We start from the raw sequence: 16,017 nt of genomic DNA, 5'->3' as shown, positions 1-16,017 counted from the left end.
CACACAACAGGCAGCTAGAGTCACAGCTCTACCGGCTCAGACAGCTCCTGCACCAGGTAACACACACACACACACACACACAACAGGCAGCTAGAGTCACAGCTCTACCGGCTCAGACAGCTCCTGCACCAGGTAGCACGCACACACACACACACACACACACACACACACACACACACAACTGAACAGCTAGAAACGTCAGGTAGTAACTCTGGCAGCTCTGTCAGAAAAGACACCCTGAACCAGCTGTGATTTTATTAAGCAAATCATGTGTTTGCTGACTGCAGTGGGCAACACCAGGCGATGTATCTTTACGTATAACCTCCATAATCCTTTCATGTCTAGAGACATACATGTTCTTTATAGCAATAACCACCATTCGATACAAGACCTAGCCTTTTCCGAGCGTGATCTTGGTGTTTGTAGTCTGCAGAGAGTGTGAGATTTGGGGTACCAGAAGGAGAAGTTAAGCAGGTAATACCTGAAATCTGGCTTTAACAGTAAAAATGAGATTTGAAGAACACTTTGTGGCAATGATTGGGAGGAGAGGCACATCAGCGCCCCCTACAGTCCGAGCTCCAGTCCGGTGCTTCCGACGCTCGGAATGATCTACAGTTAGGAGAGCGGTTCAGAGACGCTCACGTCCTTCGCTACACACTCAATAACACACACCGGTCGGGAGTCCACAGGCATCCACAGTAAACTCTACCCTGCCTGGTTACACAGCTTGTTAAGGTCTGGCCAATCAGGCCAAAGCCCAAATCCAGCTGTGTTTGTGTCCAGCTTCCCAGACGGTGCCTGAACAGGGTTATAGGTTGTTGCTAATGGCGAGATGTCTCTCTGTGTTGAGGTCATCAGGAATGTTGTCCTGCTTTGGAATTCTATAGAATGGTGCTCCGTTGTACCATTCAGTCGCTCCTCTATTTACAAGGCAGATATTAAAACTTGCCAATAACGTTTCTAGCTGTTGCCTATAACACCTTAACACTTCATAAGTCCCCATGTCATTCTCACTGGCTTTGTCGGGAAAGATGACCAGGACAGTTACACACACACACACACACACACACACACACACACACACACACACTCGCTCACTCTCCACAGTAAATGGGGTACTGAAGGGGAGGCATTCAGACGCCGTCCATGGAGGTACAGGCAGAGGGTCATTAACAGTGATGGTACTCTGACGTTTTCCATATAGTAAAAGTGCACTGGATCCACATCAGTGAAGGCTGATTAGTATCTCTAACAGAGTACAGCGGCGAATCGTAGATTTACTTCCCAGTGGAAGTGGGTACGCCAAACTTTTTCTTATTTTTAAAGAAGAAAGGTATTCTCCTGTGGCTTTCAGCCGAGAATTCTCCATCCTGAAAGTCCTGATATTCACTTTGACCACTTCCCGGGGTTAGACGTGCACACTGAGTGCTGCTGCCTAGTGTTCTGTCTTCATCTCCATTGTGTGTGTGTGTGTGTGTGTATGAGGGAGATGTAAAGGGTAAGAGAGAGCAGGTAGAGTAGAACAATAAGTTCATGAGTTCGATTCCCAGCGAGCGCACACACATACACGCACTGTCATAGTGATAAATGTATGCAAATAAATGCTGCACTTGTAAACTCCCTTCACCCACCCCCAAAACAGGGAGCACAGTGCTCTAAGCCACTGTACAACATTGCATTTAAACACTAACAAGGCCGCTCACTGAAAACTCCTCGGTGATCTTATGTACACACACATACCGGCGTGTGTGTATGTGTGTTTGAGAACTGTGTTCTTACAGAGATGAGCCAACTAGCAAAAGGTCCTTCTTGGCAGTGTTCTGTGAACACAAATGGAGTTTTAACCTTTCTGCTGTTCCCCGGGGGTTGAGGGGGAGGGGCAACTCGGAGTCCGCGAGAGTCCCACAGTTCTTCCAGACCTGCTCCCATCTCGGCATCATCCCACTGCCTTCCTGTCCGTCTGTGATAATCCCAAACCAGAATTTCCTGTTTTGATAACCCCAAACCGGACGTCCCCGTCTGTCTGCGATAACCACAAACCGGACGTCCCCGTCTGTCTGCGATAACCGCAAACCGGACGTCCCCGTCTGTCTGTCCGATAACCGCAAACCGGACGTCCCCGTCTGTCTGTCCGATAACCGCAAACCGGACGTCCCCGTCTGTCTGTCCGATAACCGCAAACCGGACGTCCCCGTCTGTCTGTCCGATAACCGCAAACCGGACGTCCACGTCTGTCTGCGATAACCGCAAACCAGACGTCCCCGTCTGTCTGCGATAACCCCAAACTCTAGGTACAAACACAAATCCAAAGCTCCTGCAGGGACACACAGACCACGCTCGACGGCTTTGTCTTCGCGCGTCTCTGTGAGTCTTGCTCGTCTCGGTGTAGCGTGTAACACACCTCGTTGTCTTCCTCCTCGTGTGCAGGTGTGTTATTAGGGGAGGCTTTGTGATCAGTATGATACATCGCTATTAATAATGAACAATATTGTTCTCATGGTTTATTAATACCCTGACTCTGTCTCTCCCTGACTCTCTCTCTCTCTGGGCATCTAGCCTGAGCTGGACTCTACAGTTAATGGACTCTCCTCTGCTGGCTCTCTGAACCAGGAGCCAGATGGCCATTCGGATCGAACAGGTAAAACACACACACACACAATCTCACACACACAAACACACAATCCTCCACTGTGTGCTTCAGCAAGGTCTTCAGGAGCGATTGCGACTGTGCGTTGGGTACTTTGGTGTGTGGGTGCATGTGTGTGTTGAGGAGTGTTTGTGTGTGTGTGTTCTCAGACGAGTTGCTGGATCAGTCCTATAGCCACAGCTCTGATATGACTGGCCTTACGGAGCAGACTAATAACACCTTTCCCACATGTGCTCGTAAGTCTCTGAGAGTAAGAAATCTGTTGCCACTCGCGCGCGCTCTCTCTCTCGCTCTCTCTCTCGCTCTCTCTCTCTCTCGCTCTCTCTCTCTCTCTCGCTCTCTCTCTCTTTTATTTGCTCTCTCTTAGACTCACTCTCCCCTCAGTATCTCTGAGACTGCGAGTCTGAAATCATTCTGCGCGCTCACTAACTCCGTTATCACAACCATTCCTGTTTTCCTTCAGGCAGCTGGCAGCCTCGCGTTCTCCGCCGTATCAGCCGCGGCCCTAAAAGATCTACCCGGTGAACACGGAGAACCGTTTGTGTACCGCAGTAACAACCAGCAGTATAACTGAAGGCGGAAAGCCAGGGTCGACAGTCCGTCTGCGGATTCGCTATCAAATCCGTCCTAATTTTGCGAACATCGCAGCTTCTGGCCTTGGAACACAAAAGACAACTTATTAGCCTCCGGATGGGAGCAGGCCCCCTCCAACCAGTACGCTACCACCGGAATAGGTTAGATAGAGACTACAAAGCCCTTGTAGAAGTCGCTCTGGACAAGCGCCATCTGCCATCTAAACATCTAAATGGACGGCGATGCCCTTTTCATTCCCACTTCAACAGCCGCGTTTCAAAATATCGAACACCGGCGTGACTTTGAGTTTGATGAATGCAAGGGGACTGACGCCCCGGTGAGAGGGGGCTGTGGTGAGCACGATATTGGTTTGGGAAAACCCTCCCTGCTGGCTCCGTTAAACTGCCGTACTGGATAGGGGTTTCTATGGTTTTGATGCACTGTATCGAAGCGTTAAATGAGCTCTTGACTGAGCGGCACGGGCCTACCGGCTCTCAGAAGCCTTTATTGCATTGCAAAGTTGTTATTGGAGATTCATTCGCAGAAACAAGTATTTACACACCATCACAATGCCCACAGGCCTTTGGGGTATCTGATTTTTATGTTTAAGTAAACAAATCGGACAAAAAGGATAGCTGTGAAGGGCATACCTCCGTCGCTTACGGCCCCTACCGTCGTCAACTCCGAGACCACACCTCATGGCCTCGGGGGGTGTCCTCCAACCCAGCCGTGCTGCTGTCCGATTGGTCAGAGGGCACACAACCAATTTACCAATCATGGAGTGAGACACTCCGAGTGCAGCCAGGAGGGCTAGCAGCGGGACCCTGGGGGCAGGCTGGGTGCTAGGGCCACGCCTCCACAGTGCTGTTGCCGGGACGTTTGCTACGGCAACCTGGCCTATGGCTGGCAGGCTGCAGCTTCTGGTGGGAGGGAAGGGACCAATTTGGCCACGTTTAAGCGCGTCTTCTCTCCCCGCGGAGTTCATTAATGCCAGTTCTTTTACAGAGCTCCATTTCTCACAAGTCTCGAGGTGGACTTCCAGACTAAATGAGAAGTTTTGTGTGTGTGTGTGTGTGTGTGAGTCTGTTTTACTGCATCTCATAATTCATAAATGTCACTGTTCCAAAGGGTTGTATATCGATATAATGTATTTCTCCCTCCCTTCTCCCTACAGTATCAAGTCTGGCTTCAAAGTCACAGGTAAGCCCTTACCAGCGTCACATGCCAATATACGAGGTGCAACGTGTCCCCTGAGCACTGTGTGCACGCGCGCGTGCTTTCACACTCCCTCACCTTGACCCTTTGGCCTCTCCTCGCCGCTTGCGTGCTCTGAGTACCCTCTGTGCAAGTCTGTCTGAGGAACAGCCTGGCTCAGGTCCTGTCAGGGTTCTTCTTACAGGTGCCGGTAGCTCAGAGTAATGTTGTCATTTCTCAAACTTTAATGGGATGGCGGGGTGTGTGCATGCTCGCCACACAGTAGGTAGGCAGCGCCTGGAACCTAGTGTTCAGTTTGAGTGTGTGTCAGTTTCCCTCACACACTGTAAACAGTGTTCAGCGGTGAGGGGGCAGGTGCGACCTTGAATCCTAGTTTAAATACAGTACGCAATCGGGCAAGAGTAGACCTTGGTTAGGAGCATTTTAAAGGCTTTTCACTAGTTTATTCTGTGTTTGTACGACACCCCCCACCCCCCACCCACCCCTGTCTGGTCCGGTGCGGGCAGGGCTTTGTGCCCACTGCAGCTAATGGCCAAGGTGTATATTTGGAAAATCAATACATTCCATTTACTGACCCCGAGGCACAGCAGGAGACAAAGGAAACCCAATTCTCCCCTTTTCTCTTTCTCTCTCTCTCACTCTTCTGACACTAATTTGCATAATAAATCCATTAAGCCCCTTTCTTTTGAAAACGTCTCTTCAAACGCGTCTTCTGTCTTAATGTCGTGTTTGTACCTATTCCCCACGTAATAATGGTGGCGGAGCCTCATCGGTGTCTTGTCTTCCTTTCTGCTCCCACGTATTCCTTCTATTGCCAGTGACTCTTCCATGGCAGAGCCTGCAAGCTTGCACTTCCTCGCCGCTGAGTGAATATTTAATTAAACTCTGTCCGGCCGGGTATTTATGTGTCTTTTAAGCCGCCTTTAGTGCGAGATAAGCGCTAGACTGAGAGGAGAACGTTTCCTGGTTTCTTTCGTCCCATACATTACCTTTCCCTCTGTTCTCCAATCCTTCCCGCCAGCCACTGTTGTTCGTTTTTAGGGTATTAGGACAGTCAGCAGATCGAGGCGGGGCGGGGGGGGAAATGTCTCTTTCAGCACATTGTAGTTCAAAGAGGAAAATTAAGCCAAAAGTCTCCGGTTAAATAGTCTTTCCCAAAAGCCATTGCACGTACCTGCGTCCATATTTAATCCCCATGTAAATGAGCCTGCCGCAAAAGGCCGGGAAAGTTAAGGGTCTTTTTTTTATTATCACCTCCAGCCCATATTCTTAATTGCATTTTAAAAGCATCCTGGTTTTCAGTTGCATGCCTTGAGCTGGGTGTGCATGTAAGATGAGCGGTACGGCTCATTAACTCTTTTGACCCGTTTCGCGTTATAGCGAGCTGAACGGCTTTTCTGACTCCATCAGATCCGTGTTGGCCAGTAAAGAGCAGAGCTCTTTAGACCCGTTTTGAGAAATGGAGGACCGAACCATTTTTCGGCCTGGCAGGTCTTCTGCCTCTCGGCTGCCCGGCAGACCGGAGCTGGTCTCTGCGTTTCGGGCTGCGTGTTTGTCTCACTGTTTGTCTTGCTATGACCAGAATGTCAATTTTTAATGAATGTGTGCTTATGCCTGAGTCAATGTTTTGGTAACTGATGAGGTCTCCCCCGGTGTGTGTGCAGGCCATGTGAGGGCTGTTAACGATGTCTTGGAGGACACATGGCCTTTGGTGGTGCGACAACTTCCCTGGAAGATGGCGCGCGCTCTCCGTCATGGGGGGCGTGGTGGAACCCCTGGCTTCGGACACGGATGGTCTGGGTTCAACATTCCTTTGTTAGAGCTGACGAAGCCCCTGGGCCCGAAGACGCCCCTGCAGCTCTCCGTCCCGAACACCCCACCACACCCCCCTTCTGTTGCTCCATCTGTCTGTACTATGCAACTGTAAATTTCATGAACTTAAAAATTGTACCTAACGTGGGCTTGCCCGTGATTTGTATGAATATGCAGATGATATAATTTAGGGTAATGTGGGGACTTTGTACCGTATAACCTGTAAGCTTCTATTTTTGTGTGCTCTCCGTTGAGCCACGCGTTCCATTTCTCGGACCCTGATTCCTGTGCGATCTGCCCCTACCTACCCCCCAGTGTCTGCTCCCAGCACACGCCACATCACAGCTCACGCGACCAGGGCTTTGCTCCTGTAAAGCTCCACATGTAAATGGAGACGAAGACCAATTGTGTTTTGACCGCCCTGTTCTAAATCGCCTGATGAAAAACGCATGTCGCTCCGAGCACGCATTCGTCTGGTTCATTTCGCCCACTGCAGAAGAGGGCGCAGACCATGGGGGACGCCTGCGAAATGCAGAGACGGAAGGAACGCATCGATGGTTTGCCGGAGGTTAGGCCCTAAAGAGGATTTTTATTATCCGGGTAGAGTAGTTTTGTAATCTGTTTTAAATCATAAGAAAGCCATGATTGCCTTGCTACCTCAGAGTCGACAGCATTCTTTTCCACGACCTGTACCGTGTTTGTTTTGAAATCTGATCAGTCACGTAATCAGCAAAAGCCACAAAAGAATATGCTAAAAAAAAAAAAGAGAGAGAGAAATAAGAATTTTAAATAAATCCACTTGAGGTCAGGGATGAAGAATGCGAGAAACTTTGAAGCGTTGAAAATACACCCCCCCCCCCCCCCCCAAAAAAAAAGTCCCACGAAAACTACCGACGCGCCTAAATGAGCAGTAAACCGGCTTGCGTGGTCTTGATCCTTCCACCCTGGTGTATAGTCCTTTTAGTTTACCGTCGCTCACCTGTCCGCGTGGCGTTCATTGTGCTCTGCTGTGTGCGGGGAAGCGTTGCGTGTCTAACACTACTGTAACTGCTCGGAGGGGACCCGGAGCTGTACGATCTCTCTCAGAACCCGGAGCTGCTGTCAGCATTGGCGTTTCGCACGTCTTCGTGCAGAACATGAGGATCTGTTAGAAGCGGCTGGTCCCAGGTCAGCGTCTTAGTACATAACAGGCCCCGATGCCGGTTTTTGTGATGTTTCACGTCCACTGAGCTGTGTTGTTCTTACCAGTTAGATAGTATAGACTGACCACACTACATGTAATATGGCTACATATGTTTTATTCTAAATAAAAAATTTTATAACGAGCATTTTGCGTGTGTCGTGTCTTTTGCTGGGTGCCTCGTTTGTCACTACCCGTAGCAACGTTACACCTCGTGCATCGAGTCCACACCTTTTGTTTCGTTCATAAATACGTTAAAGTTTTAAACGTACTTATGAACAAAAGATGCAATCATTTGTCAAACGCAATTGCATTCAGATCACGAGTGTTAATTAGCGATATTTTTTAAGAACGTAGAATGGATTGCAAGACGATAATTTAAAAAACGATGTTTAGGTGATTTATTTGCGAATGCAAATACATCAAAGCGTTATTCAGGCTCGCGACAGTCTTAGCAACAGGTCGAGCGTCATAATGGCGCCCGCGCGGTTTATTGCCGCCGTCGCTTCCCTCGCGTCGGTTCTCCCGTCACAGGCGTTTGCGCGAGCCCCGTTACTGCAGCGCGCCGGAGCTGAAAGAGCAAAGCGCGGCACGTTGCGCAAATGAGGCACAAACCTCGACGCAACAGCTTCACACACATGGGTTCCCAGTGCAGTTTCCCGCTTTGTAAGCCGCATTCCGCATGGAAGCGTGTTGTACTATATCGGTAAACGCACCTTCACGCGCACTACACTCGTGATTACCGTGGACTCCAGCCCATTACTGATTATCCCGCGCGGACTTGGGCCAGAACGTGCGCGTGGCATAAATACAAAACACTGCTAGCAGTTTAAATAAACCGCCTGGTAATTTACTTGCTACTGGGGTTGAAAGCAGCATGTTTTGGGTGGTTTTATGAAGGGCTTTGGAAGCATCTTGCTGTACTGTACTCTTCCGGAGTATAGTACAGGAGTTATTTTAAAAATCAGCCTTATCCATATTTCTCCTCGTCTTCCCAGTGGAACAGAGGGCCGGGGTTAATATGAACATTCGTACGCGCTAGGCTACTCTTTCTCCTGGGAAGCGCACTTAGTCCTAACACCGCTTTCTACACGAAGATGAATCAGCCGTGGAATAAAGGGCCCCGGGCAGGGGACATTGTATGTGCATAATGTAGCTGCCTGTCAGAGATCCAGAAAGATCAGAAGGGCTTTTTTTAAAACCATCAAGGAATATTACACTGTAGATCTGTGGACTCAAATGGTTAGTGATGCCAGATGGTGCCTTGCGCTAGGAAGGCGCTGCGCAGCGCCATCAGAGGAACTGCGAAAAAGTCGGAAAACTGACAGAAGCTCAGGAAATGTCTGATCGGGTCGGAGACTGTAGAAGCTTACTCATGTTTTACAAGACCGTCGTCTCGAGTGCTTCTGACCAAACAAAGGCATAAATGACTCGTCACTTGAACGCCTTTCGAACGGTTGGCGTTGTGCTCATTTTTAAGTTGTAGGCATTGCCGTGCTTTCTGCACAGACACAGTTTGTTGCGCTCGGTTTTGTCTACCACGATTTGTTGTTTCTTTAAAATGTGGAAAATAAGAGGACCCACTCTGTTTTAATTAACTCTCGCTAAGCAGGACAGACATCCTTCACTTTCCACAGAACACAAACATGTAACGCTTAACGGGGCCCATGCAGTGCCTCTCTTCAGTGGGTGTTAAACCCCCAAGTCAGTGGGTGCTTACAGTCTCCATACTGATAAGACAGCAGTAGCCCCTCCTATGGTGGTTTTAGCTCCTAGATTCTATTGCTTCTTAGTCTACAGCACTAAAAGTGTTGACTCCGCTCCAGATGGGCCGAGTGGCTTCTGTATTGTCCTCCATATTGTCCGGCGGCTTGGCCCCAGTCGTCTTTGGGCTGCTTTCACAGGGACCTCAGCCACGATATTACACAGCAGCTGCGCTCGGAATGGGCCTGGAAGCGGCACTGAGCTCCGGCACCGGCCTCCGGAGCCGTTAGTGTCTCCTCTGAAGCTGGAACGGGATGCCTTGGCAGTCTGAGAGGCTCTCAGAAAGCACGCTCTGCTCTGTCCAGCCCAATCCGCTCTTCGGTCTCTCCTTTGATGTGTGGAGCCATGGGAACAAAGAACGGGTGTGAACAAGCGCTCTAGCGGGTGGGGTGGGGTGGGGGGGGGATTTGCGGACAGAAAGAAGGATGGATGTGAGAAGTGGGGGAAATTGGATTAAGACTGGAAATATGTATGCTGGTTTGCACTCAGCAGAGAGTCTCAGGTCTCGAGACAGAAGGCTGTGTGTCTAACAGGAAAGCTGTGGAGGATGAAGGAATGCAAGGGGTTGCTACTGTAACCGTGACAGGCCGCACCACGGAGCCTCAGAAGGGTCATTCCATCACAGCTGAGTTTGCAGAGAAAGCAGAGCACAAACTCTTTTTGGGCTTTGATGTTTTGCTTTCCCTATTGCTGTCGTGATGAAAAACCATTCTCTCTTTTATATCTTTCGTCTTTAATAAACTGGAAGCTTACGCGCGCCTTTAGTTTGTTGCCCTGGGACCTCTGTTCTCACTTAAAACACAGTCCATAGAAGTATCGCTGTTTGAGCCCCACTATTTTCCAAACGTAATTGTGGCTGTGTGCCCAGTCTGCGCAAGGAGCAGTTTTAAGCAAACTGGATGACAATCCTATAAGTTAGCGCTTTTAAACATTACAATTATCCTATTGCAAATCTATCGCACATTTGTTACACAGGAATGGAAAAAGGGCCGCGTTTTGTTCTATGAGCCGTTTCTCGAGCGTAAGGGTGATCCAGGTTGCGGCAGGTCAGTCTTTAAGCAGAGGCTGTTCATTACAGACCTGGGGATGGAGGTGGTATAGCGCCGAGCACACCTGTATTCATTCCACAAACATTTTTCCTCCATTTGAAAACGTATTGATTGCCCATAAACTGCTGCCGCTCTCAGACCTCGGTTCCGTCTCGTGAGTCTGGGAGGAGTCCAGTCGGTGGCTATGTTCTCTGAAATTGATTGGCCTGACCTCAGAATGCCCATAAATAAACACAGACTAATTTTATACACTGCATCGATTATGATGATCTAGATATGTACTGTGGCCTGTTTTTATTATTGTTATTGGAGTTTTTCCCCAAACTTCAATATACAATAACATTTGTAATTATTCTTACTGGCACATTGTGCACATTATGACTCAGACCCAGCGGGAGAAGTACAGAAGAAAAGTTAAATGAGTTTGTGCGGCTTTTTGGGTTTTCTTACCTCTTATGTGCGTTTTATGTCTTATGTAGGACTTTTACGCTATTTTCCCAATTACACTCCACAGTAAAATATAACTAGGCTCCTGTCCCTTCTGGTCTTAATTATGAAATACCCCAAGTCCATACAGTCATTGTGTTGTGAGGGGAAAAAACCCCTCCTCTGTAATGTTCATCGGCTTGCCTGCTTTAAGATGAATCACAGCAATGTGTCCTCTTTTATGGAGCTCTTGGCTTTAGCTTGTTTTGGCTGGGTTTAATCTCTGGTTTTGGGCACGACTCGACAGTTTTGGCCAGTCCTGCGTACATGTTTTGGGCATGACTCGACAGTTTTGGCCAGTCCTGCGTACGTTTTGGGCATGACTCGACAGTTTTGGCCAGTCCTGCGTACATGTTTTGGGCACGACTCGACAGTTTTGGCCAGTCCTGCGTACATGTTTTGGGCACGACTCGACAGTTTTGGCCAGTGCTGCGTACATGTTTTGGGCACGACTCGACAGTTTTGGCCAGTCCTGCGTACATGTTTTGGGCACGACTCAACAGTTTTGGCCAGTCCTGCGTACATGTTTTGGGCACGACTCAACAGTTTTGGCCAGTCCTGCGTACGTGTTTTGAGCATGACTCAACAGTTTTGGCCAGTCTTGCGTACATGTTTTGGGCATGACTCAACAGTTTTGGCCAATCCTGCATACATGTTTTGGGCATGACTCAACAGTTTTGGCCAATCCTGCATACATGTTTTGGGCATAACTCAGCATTATTTCATTCGGAGAGGGAGAGAACAGCAGGATCGATGTGAGATCTCGCTTCTCCTTCAGCCTCCTGGGATGCCTGCACACGAGGAGGCCCCTGCCGGACCGATCTGCGGGACCGAGCCACAGGGATGTGCTGGGCACTTGAACTGAGCTTAAATCCAGCTCTTTTTGCCAGGAAGGACTGAAACATGAAATCCTTTTTCCTTTTTTCCTGCTTTGTCCTGTTTCCTCCCATTTGTCCATCACGGAATGAGGGGATTCATGTCACGTCTGCAGTGTGACTTGGAGCTGCTTAATGACTCAAAATCACTGCACGTTCATCATCTGGGCGGACTGCGTCGGATGTTGGGTTGGTGCACAGAATCCTCAATCAGTACGCCAGCTTCTGACGTTTTCCAACTTTCAGAGCACGGACGTGCAAATCATGACGAGCACGCTCGTGTTCCAACATCTCTGAGCTTTCCGAACTTTGCTCTTCAATCTGCCTCCCTGCACAGTGTAAATATTTCAGACTGCTGCAGTTTTCAGACGGTTCCTTAGACATTTAGCCTCTCTGGGACGTTTTGTTTTTTTTCCAGGGCTTTCCAAGCCCTTGAAAGGAGATTTATAGTGACGGAGAAACCAGAGCAGGAGCTACGGGGAAAGTGCCCCCACCTCCGCCCTCACTGCACCACCCATGAGAGAGCCTGGTGATCATTACAGAGCTAAAGGACTGGTCCATGTCTAAGCACTACCTGTCCGTCTGGGTCCGCAGGACCCGACATCACTACCAGATCGTCGGCGGAGGGTTCCGGGCACGCTAGTGCGCGGACGAGACCAGGACAGATGGGAGTTTGCATGAGAGTGAGCACGTCTCCGTGGAAACACCGGAGGAGACGACTGTTCCTGACACTCCCAGCCCTAATAAAGCCGGCAGTGAAGCAATAAAGGCGTTGGGTGCAGGAGTGGGTGTTACCAAGGCCACTCAGCAGGAGGTGCTGTGCTCCTCCAGCAGCAGGAGATCTCGGCTCCTGGCCCCTAGTACCAGGTTCACGCACGCTCCGCGTTATTAAATATAATCTCATAATGCTAACAGTGACTGATGGGCCGTCCTGCCGTGTGTCTGGCTGCTGCGCGAAGGAGTTGGCCAGTGGGTTGACTGATCTGTACCAGCATCGGGAAGGAGAGCATGAGCTAACGCTGTCAGAACGCCTTCTGGGATTCGTCTTGCTGATGTCGCTTATTCCACTGGGAGTGAGGATGTGAGAATGAAACCACCCCCTCCTTCAGGTCTACCTGCAACATGGTTGTCCTCCAAATGTAGAGAACACGGCTTCTCTGTGTGAAAGAAAGACTTGGTCGAGATCCACGCCCGGCGGCGGTGTGGGTTGCTCTGACGTGATGTATGCAGGGTGCCTCTGAGCCTCCTGGGAAGATGCACACACAACTGCTCCACTTTCACTAGCACCCACCAGCTCAGTCCCAGAGACACACCCCTAAATGAGAGAAGAAAAAAAAGGGATATATCTCCGAATGCATCCTGGCACCAAATAATGAGGGAAGCGGGGTGAGGTGGTCTGGGAATGTTGGGAGGAACGGGCGAGTGAGCGCCATGGACAAGAGAGCTTCTATTTGGAATAAACTGAGCAGATGACTGCAGATGAACAAAAGCTTCTCACTGAATAATAATAAAAGGGCCTTCTGGTGAAACACGGAGGATCGAACTGTGCTTTGTTTGTAGCCATTTTTATTAAAAGAAAATAGATTAGAACAGAATTTCTGAGTTATTCATTTAATATGCTGGTTGATTAAAATTCGGCTTTGCGGACTTCATTTGTGTGGCATCTGGTTTCTCCCTGTCTCGGGGCAAACACGCTCGAGTTCGCTGTCCTCGCGTTAATCAGTCAGTTCCGCGCCTTAATGAAACTGAGAGGGAGCCTGGTTTGAGTGTGGACAGAGCAGATGCCATTTCAAGCTATAATAGACTCACCCAGACTTTTTTTTTTTTTAACACACGGCATAACCTTGCCGTATAAAACGTTACACACACCCCTTTTTTTCATTAGTTATGCTATTTTAAAAACGGGTGGAATTTGACTGAGGATTTCAAAGTTCAAAGACTCAAAGAGGTTTTATTGTCATTTCAGCTATATACAAGTGCACAACAAAAACAAGACAATGTTCCTCCAGGACCATGGTGCAACACAAAACAACAGTGCAACAGACAACATGCTACACAAGTGCATACAGTCCAATATAGTGCAAAAATGCCATTAAATAAACAATAATAAATACAGGACAGGACAAATACAAAATGAGTAGACAGTGCAATTATTTAGTACAGTACACAGTACTGGGCATTTGTAAAGCGAGTTGTGCATATCAATCAGTGATATGCTACCCTGAACATAGCAGTCACCGGTAGCAGCCAGAACAGTTCAGAGTACAGTGCTGGTTTAGTACAGTACTCTAGCAGCAAGTAGGATAATGTGCAAGACTGCAAAAGGAGTGCATAGTTTATTTGTGTGAGGTTTGACTTCAGCACTAGTCCGATGCAAAACAATGTGTGAGTGTGTGTATAGATATGTATGTATGTACGTACGTACGTACGTTTTTTACTCCGTTTTTTAATTATACATTTTATGTCCAACCCTTTGACCATAATGCAGGCTTACGTGCGAATCTTTTTTGCTTTTGGCTAAGTGCCGGCACTTTTCTCCCACCCCAACCTACTCCGCCAAGCTGTCTGGGCGGCCAGTGCTACCGTCGGTGGTTTTTAATGTTCTCCCGCCTGCGCCCAAGCTTTGATCGTGTGGTTGAGCACGCTGTGCCACTGAAAGTCAAATCCCCCCAGCCCCCCTTTTTAGAGCAGACTGAATAATAACGTCCTGGCGTGTGTGCGTGCCGCTCGCTCTCTACTCTGGTCCTAAGCCTGAATGGATTTTCGGTTCCTCCTGCGGAGAGACATTACGCGCTCCCAGGACGCACACGGACTAAGAGATTGGCCACTTGTCCCTTTCCTCCAAACGCAGTGAGATCACTGAACCGTTTCTGTGCTGTTTCAGAGGGTGATTGATACTGATGTCTGTCCCTGTGCAATCGCTGCAGTGCGTTGGCCTGCCTGGGCTCCGTCTAGTCCTAATAAAGCTTGCGCTAACGCTCGGTGTGTTATCCCTACATGACGAGTCTTCGCTCTGTGTGTGGGTGGGTAGGTGTCTGTGCATCGCGCTGCGCTACGAATGCGTGTAAGTGTCGCTTTAGGTGTTCTGTTTGCACCTTTTGCTCGAGCTATTAAAAACATGCATGCAATCTTCTTACGAGAGCTCGCTCCCGTAATGTCTCACGGGCTCTGCGCACTAGAGAGTGTATGGTCTGGTTACTGCACTGCAAGTCAATGAAGTGTTGAAAGATCAAAGTTCAGACTTTGTCCAATGTGGCGGAGGTGAAAATCTATACTAATATGAGGCAGACCTCGACCGAAGAAAGTAAGCATTTATCCATTCACGTCCATCTCCGCGGAACTAGGACTGAGTGATCTTGAAGAGTCTCCGTGAAATGGCATAAGCTCGAGATGACGGCGGTGCGCCTGCCAAAGAGCAAATATATTTCATTCAAAGCAGAACTGTCGGCTGTACGTGGATAAATCTGTTACGAGTTTCAAATGTCAGTAAAACTGCATTTAAGCATTTTTTAAAGAAGGTTATCTTTATAGACATATTTCACCAATCCCAATAACTGTGTTGGCTGCTATTCCGAGCCATGTCTCATATTCGTGGTAATAATAAAAAAAAAAAGTAAAATGCGTTAAAGAAAACGTTTGCAGTCTTCAGGTAATTGTTGTGTCTGGAACTCCGCCTACCTCTGCTAAGCTGTCTCGCTCGGCTGCTAAGCTAAATTGTCATAGTCGGTGGCTGAACACATGAAGCCCATATGATGCGCTTAATCTCCGGTACACTGCCAAGATAATTAAAAATACAGCGCCGCTCATTAAGGACTAACGCCACTGGGTAATCTATCTGATGTCTAGCGAATAACAAGCTGGACAGGGCCAGGTACTTGCACGAATCCGCAGGATTTCATTACGAGGTCACGACACTTGTTATCCCATTTTTTACAAGTTAGAACTGGGACTAGAAATCTGTGGAGGGTCGTGTGCATCTAATGCCGGCGACTCCTCTTCCTTCTACGCATGCTGTTGTCGCCAGCATGACCGAACGCTGTCCAGGGTCCTGAACAGCACGAACACGACGTTAAATGATGCGCTTGACCGTGGTGCTCAGACCATAACTTCAGTCAGGGGGGAAAATGACCGTACTTTAATAAAAATAAAAACATAAAAACAGGCCAAAGATCTCTAGTTTCAAATTAAATCAACCCGGTTACATAGAGAGTAAAACTTTGTGATAGAGGAGTAATGAAGCAGCCCTTTAGGTTGAGCTGATCTTGCAAAGAAGGTCAAATAAAGGCATATCTGTGGCCACAGTATGGCGATGAGGTAAGCAGAAGCAGCCTTTGGTATTTAACTATTGTGATAATTTAGCCAACCGTCTCATGCCATAAATCTACTCGCACTGGAAGCGGATTAATTTCTCTCTCT

At 48.5% G+C, this 16,017-nt stretch overlaps 1 protein-coding gene across 8 annotated transcripts in view; it reads left to right on the top strand.

The window, feature by feature from the left end:
- The window catches only part of LOC113570381 (utrophin-like), a 112,622-nt gene extending 105,047 nt beyond the window's left edge, over positions 1–7,575 (top strand). For 6 of the 8 annotated variants that reach the window (XM_035521347.1, XM_035521344.1, XM_035521345.1 and 3 more), the window contains 4 exons: positions 2,557–2,638; positions 2,797–2,883; positions 4,395–4,420; positions 6,100–7,575. In XM_035521347.1, coding sequence (XP_035377240.1) covers positions 2,557–2,638; positions 2,797–2,883; positions 4,395–4,420; positions 6,100–6,108 — 204 coding nt within the window. In that variant the 3' untranslated portion in view covers positions 6,109–7,575. The remainder of the gene's footprint in view (positions 1–2,556; positions 2,639–2,796; positions 2,884–4,394; positions 4,421–6,099) is intronic. The other 2 variants (XM_035521348.1, XM_035521346.1) reach the window with 1 other exon arrangement.
- The last annotated feature ends 8,442 nt before the right edge of the window (positions 7,576–16,017 follow it).

The sequence above is a fragment of the Electrophorus electricus genome, chromosome 22, assembly GCF_013358815.1.
Source record: "Electrophorus electricus isolate fEleEle1 chromosome 22, fEleEle1.pri, whole genome shotgun sequence".
Taxonomy (NCBI): domain Eukaryota; kingdom Metazoa; phylum Chordata; class Actinopteri; order Gymnotiformes; family Gymnotidae; genus Electrophorus; species Electrophorus electricus.
The sequence above is the reverse complement of the archived record's forward strand: the minus strand, read 5'-3'. Positions and strand labels throughout refer to the sequence as shown.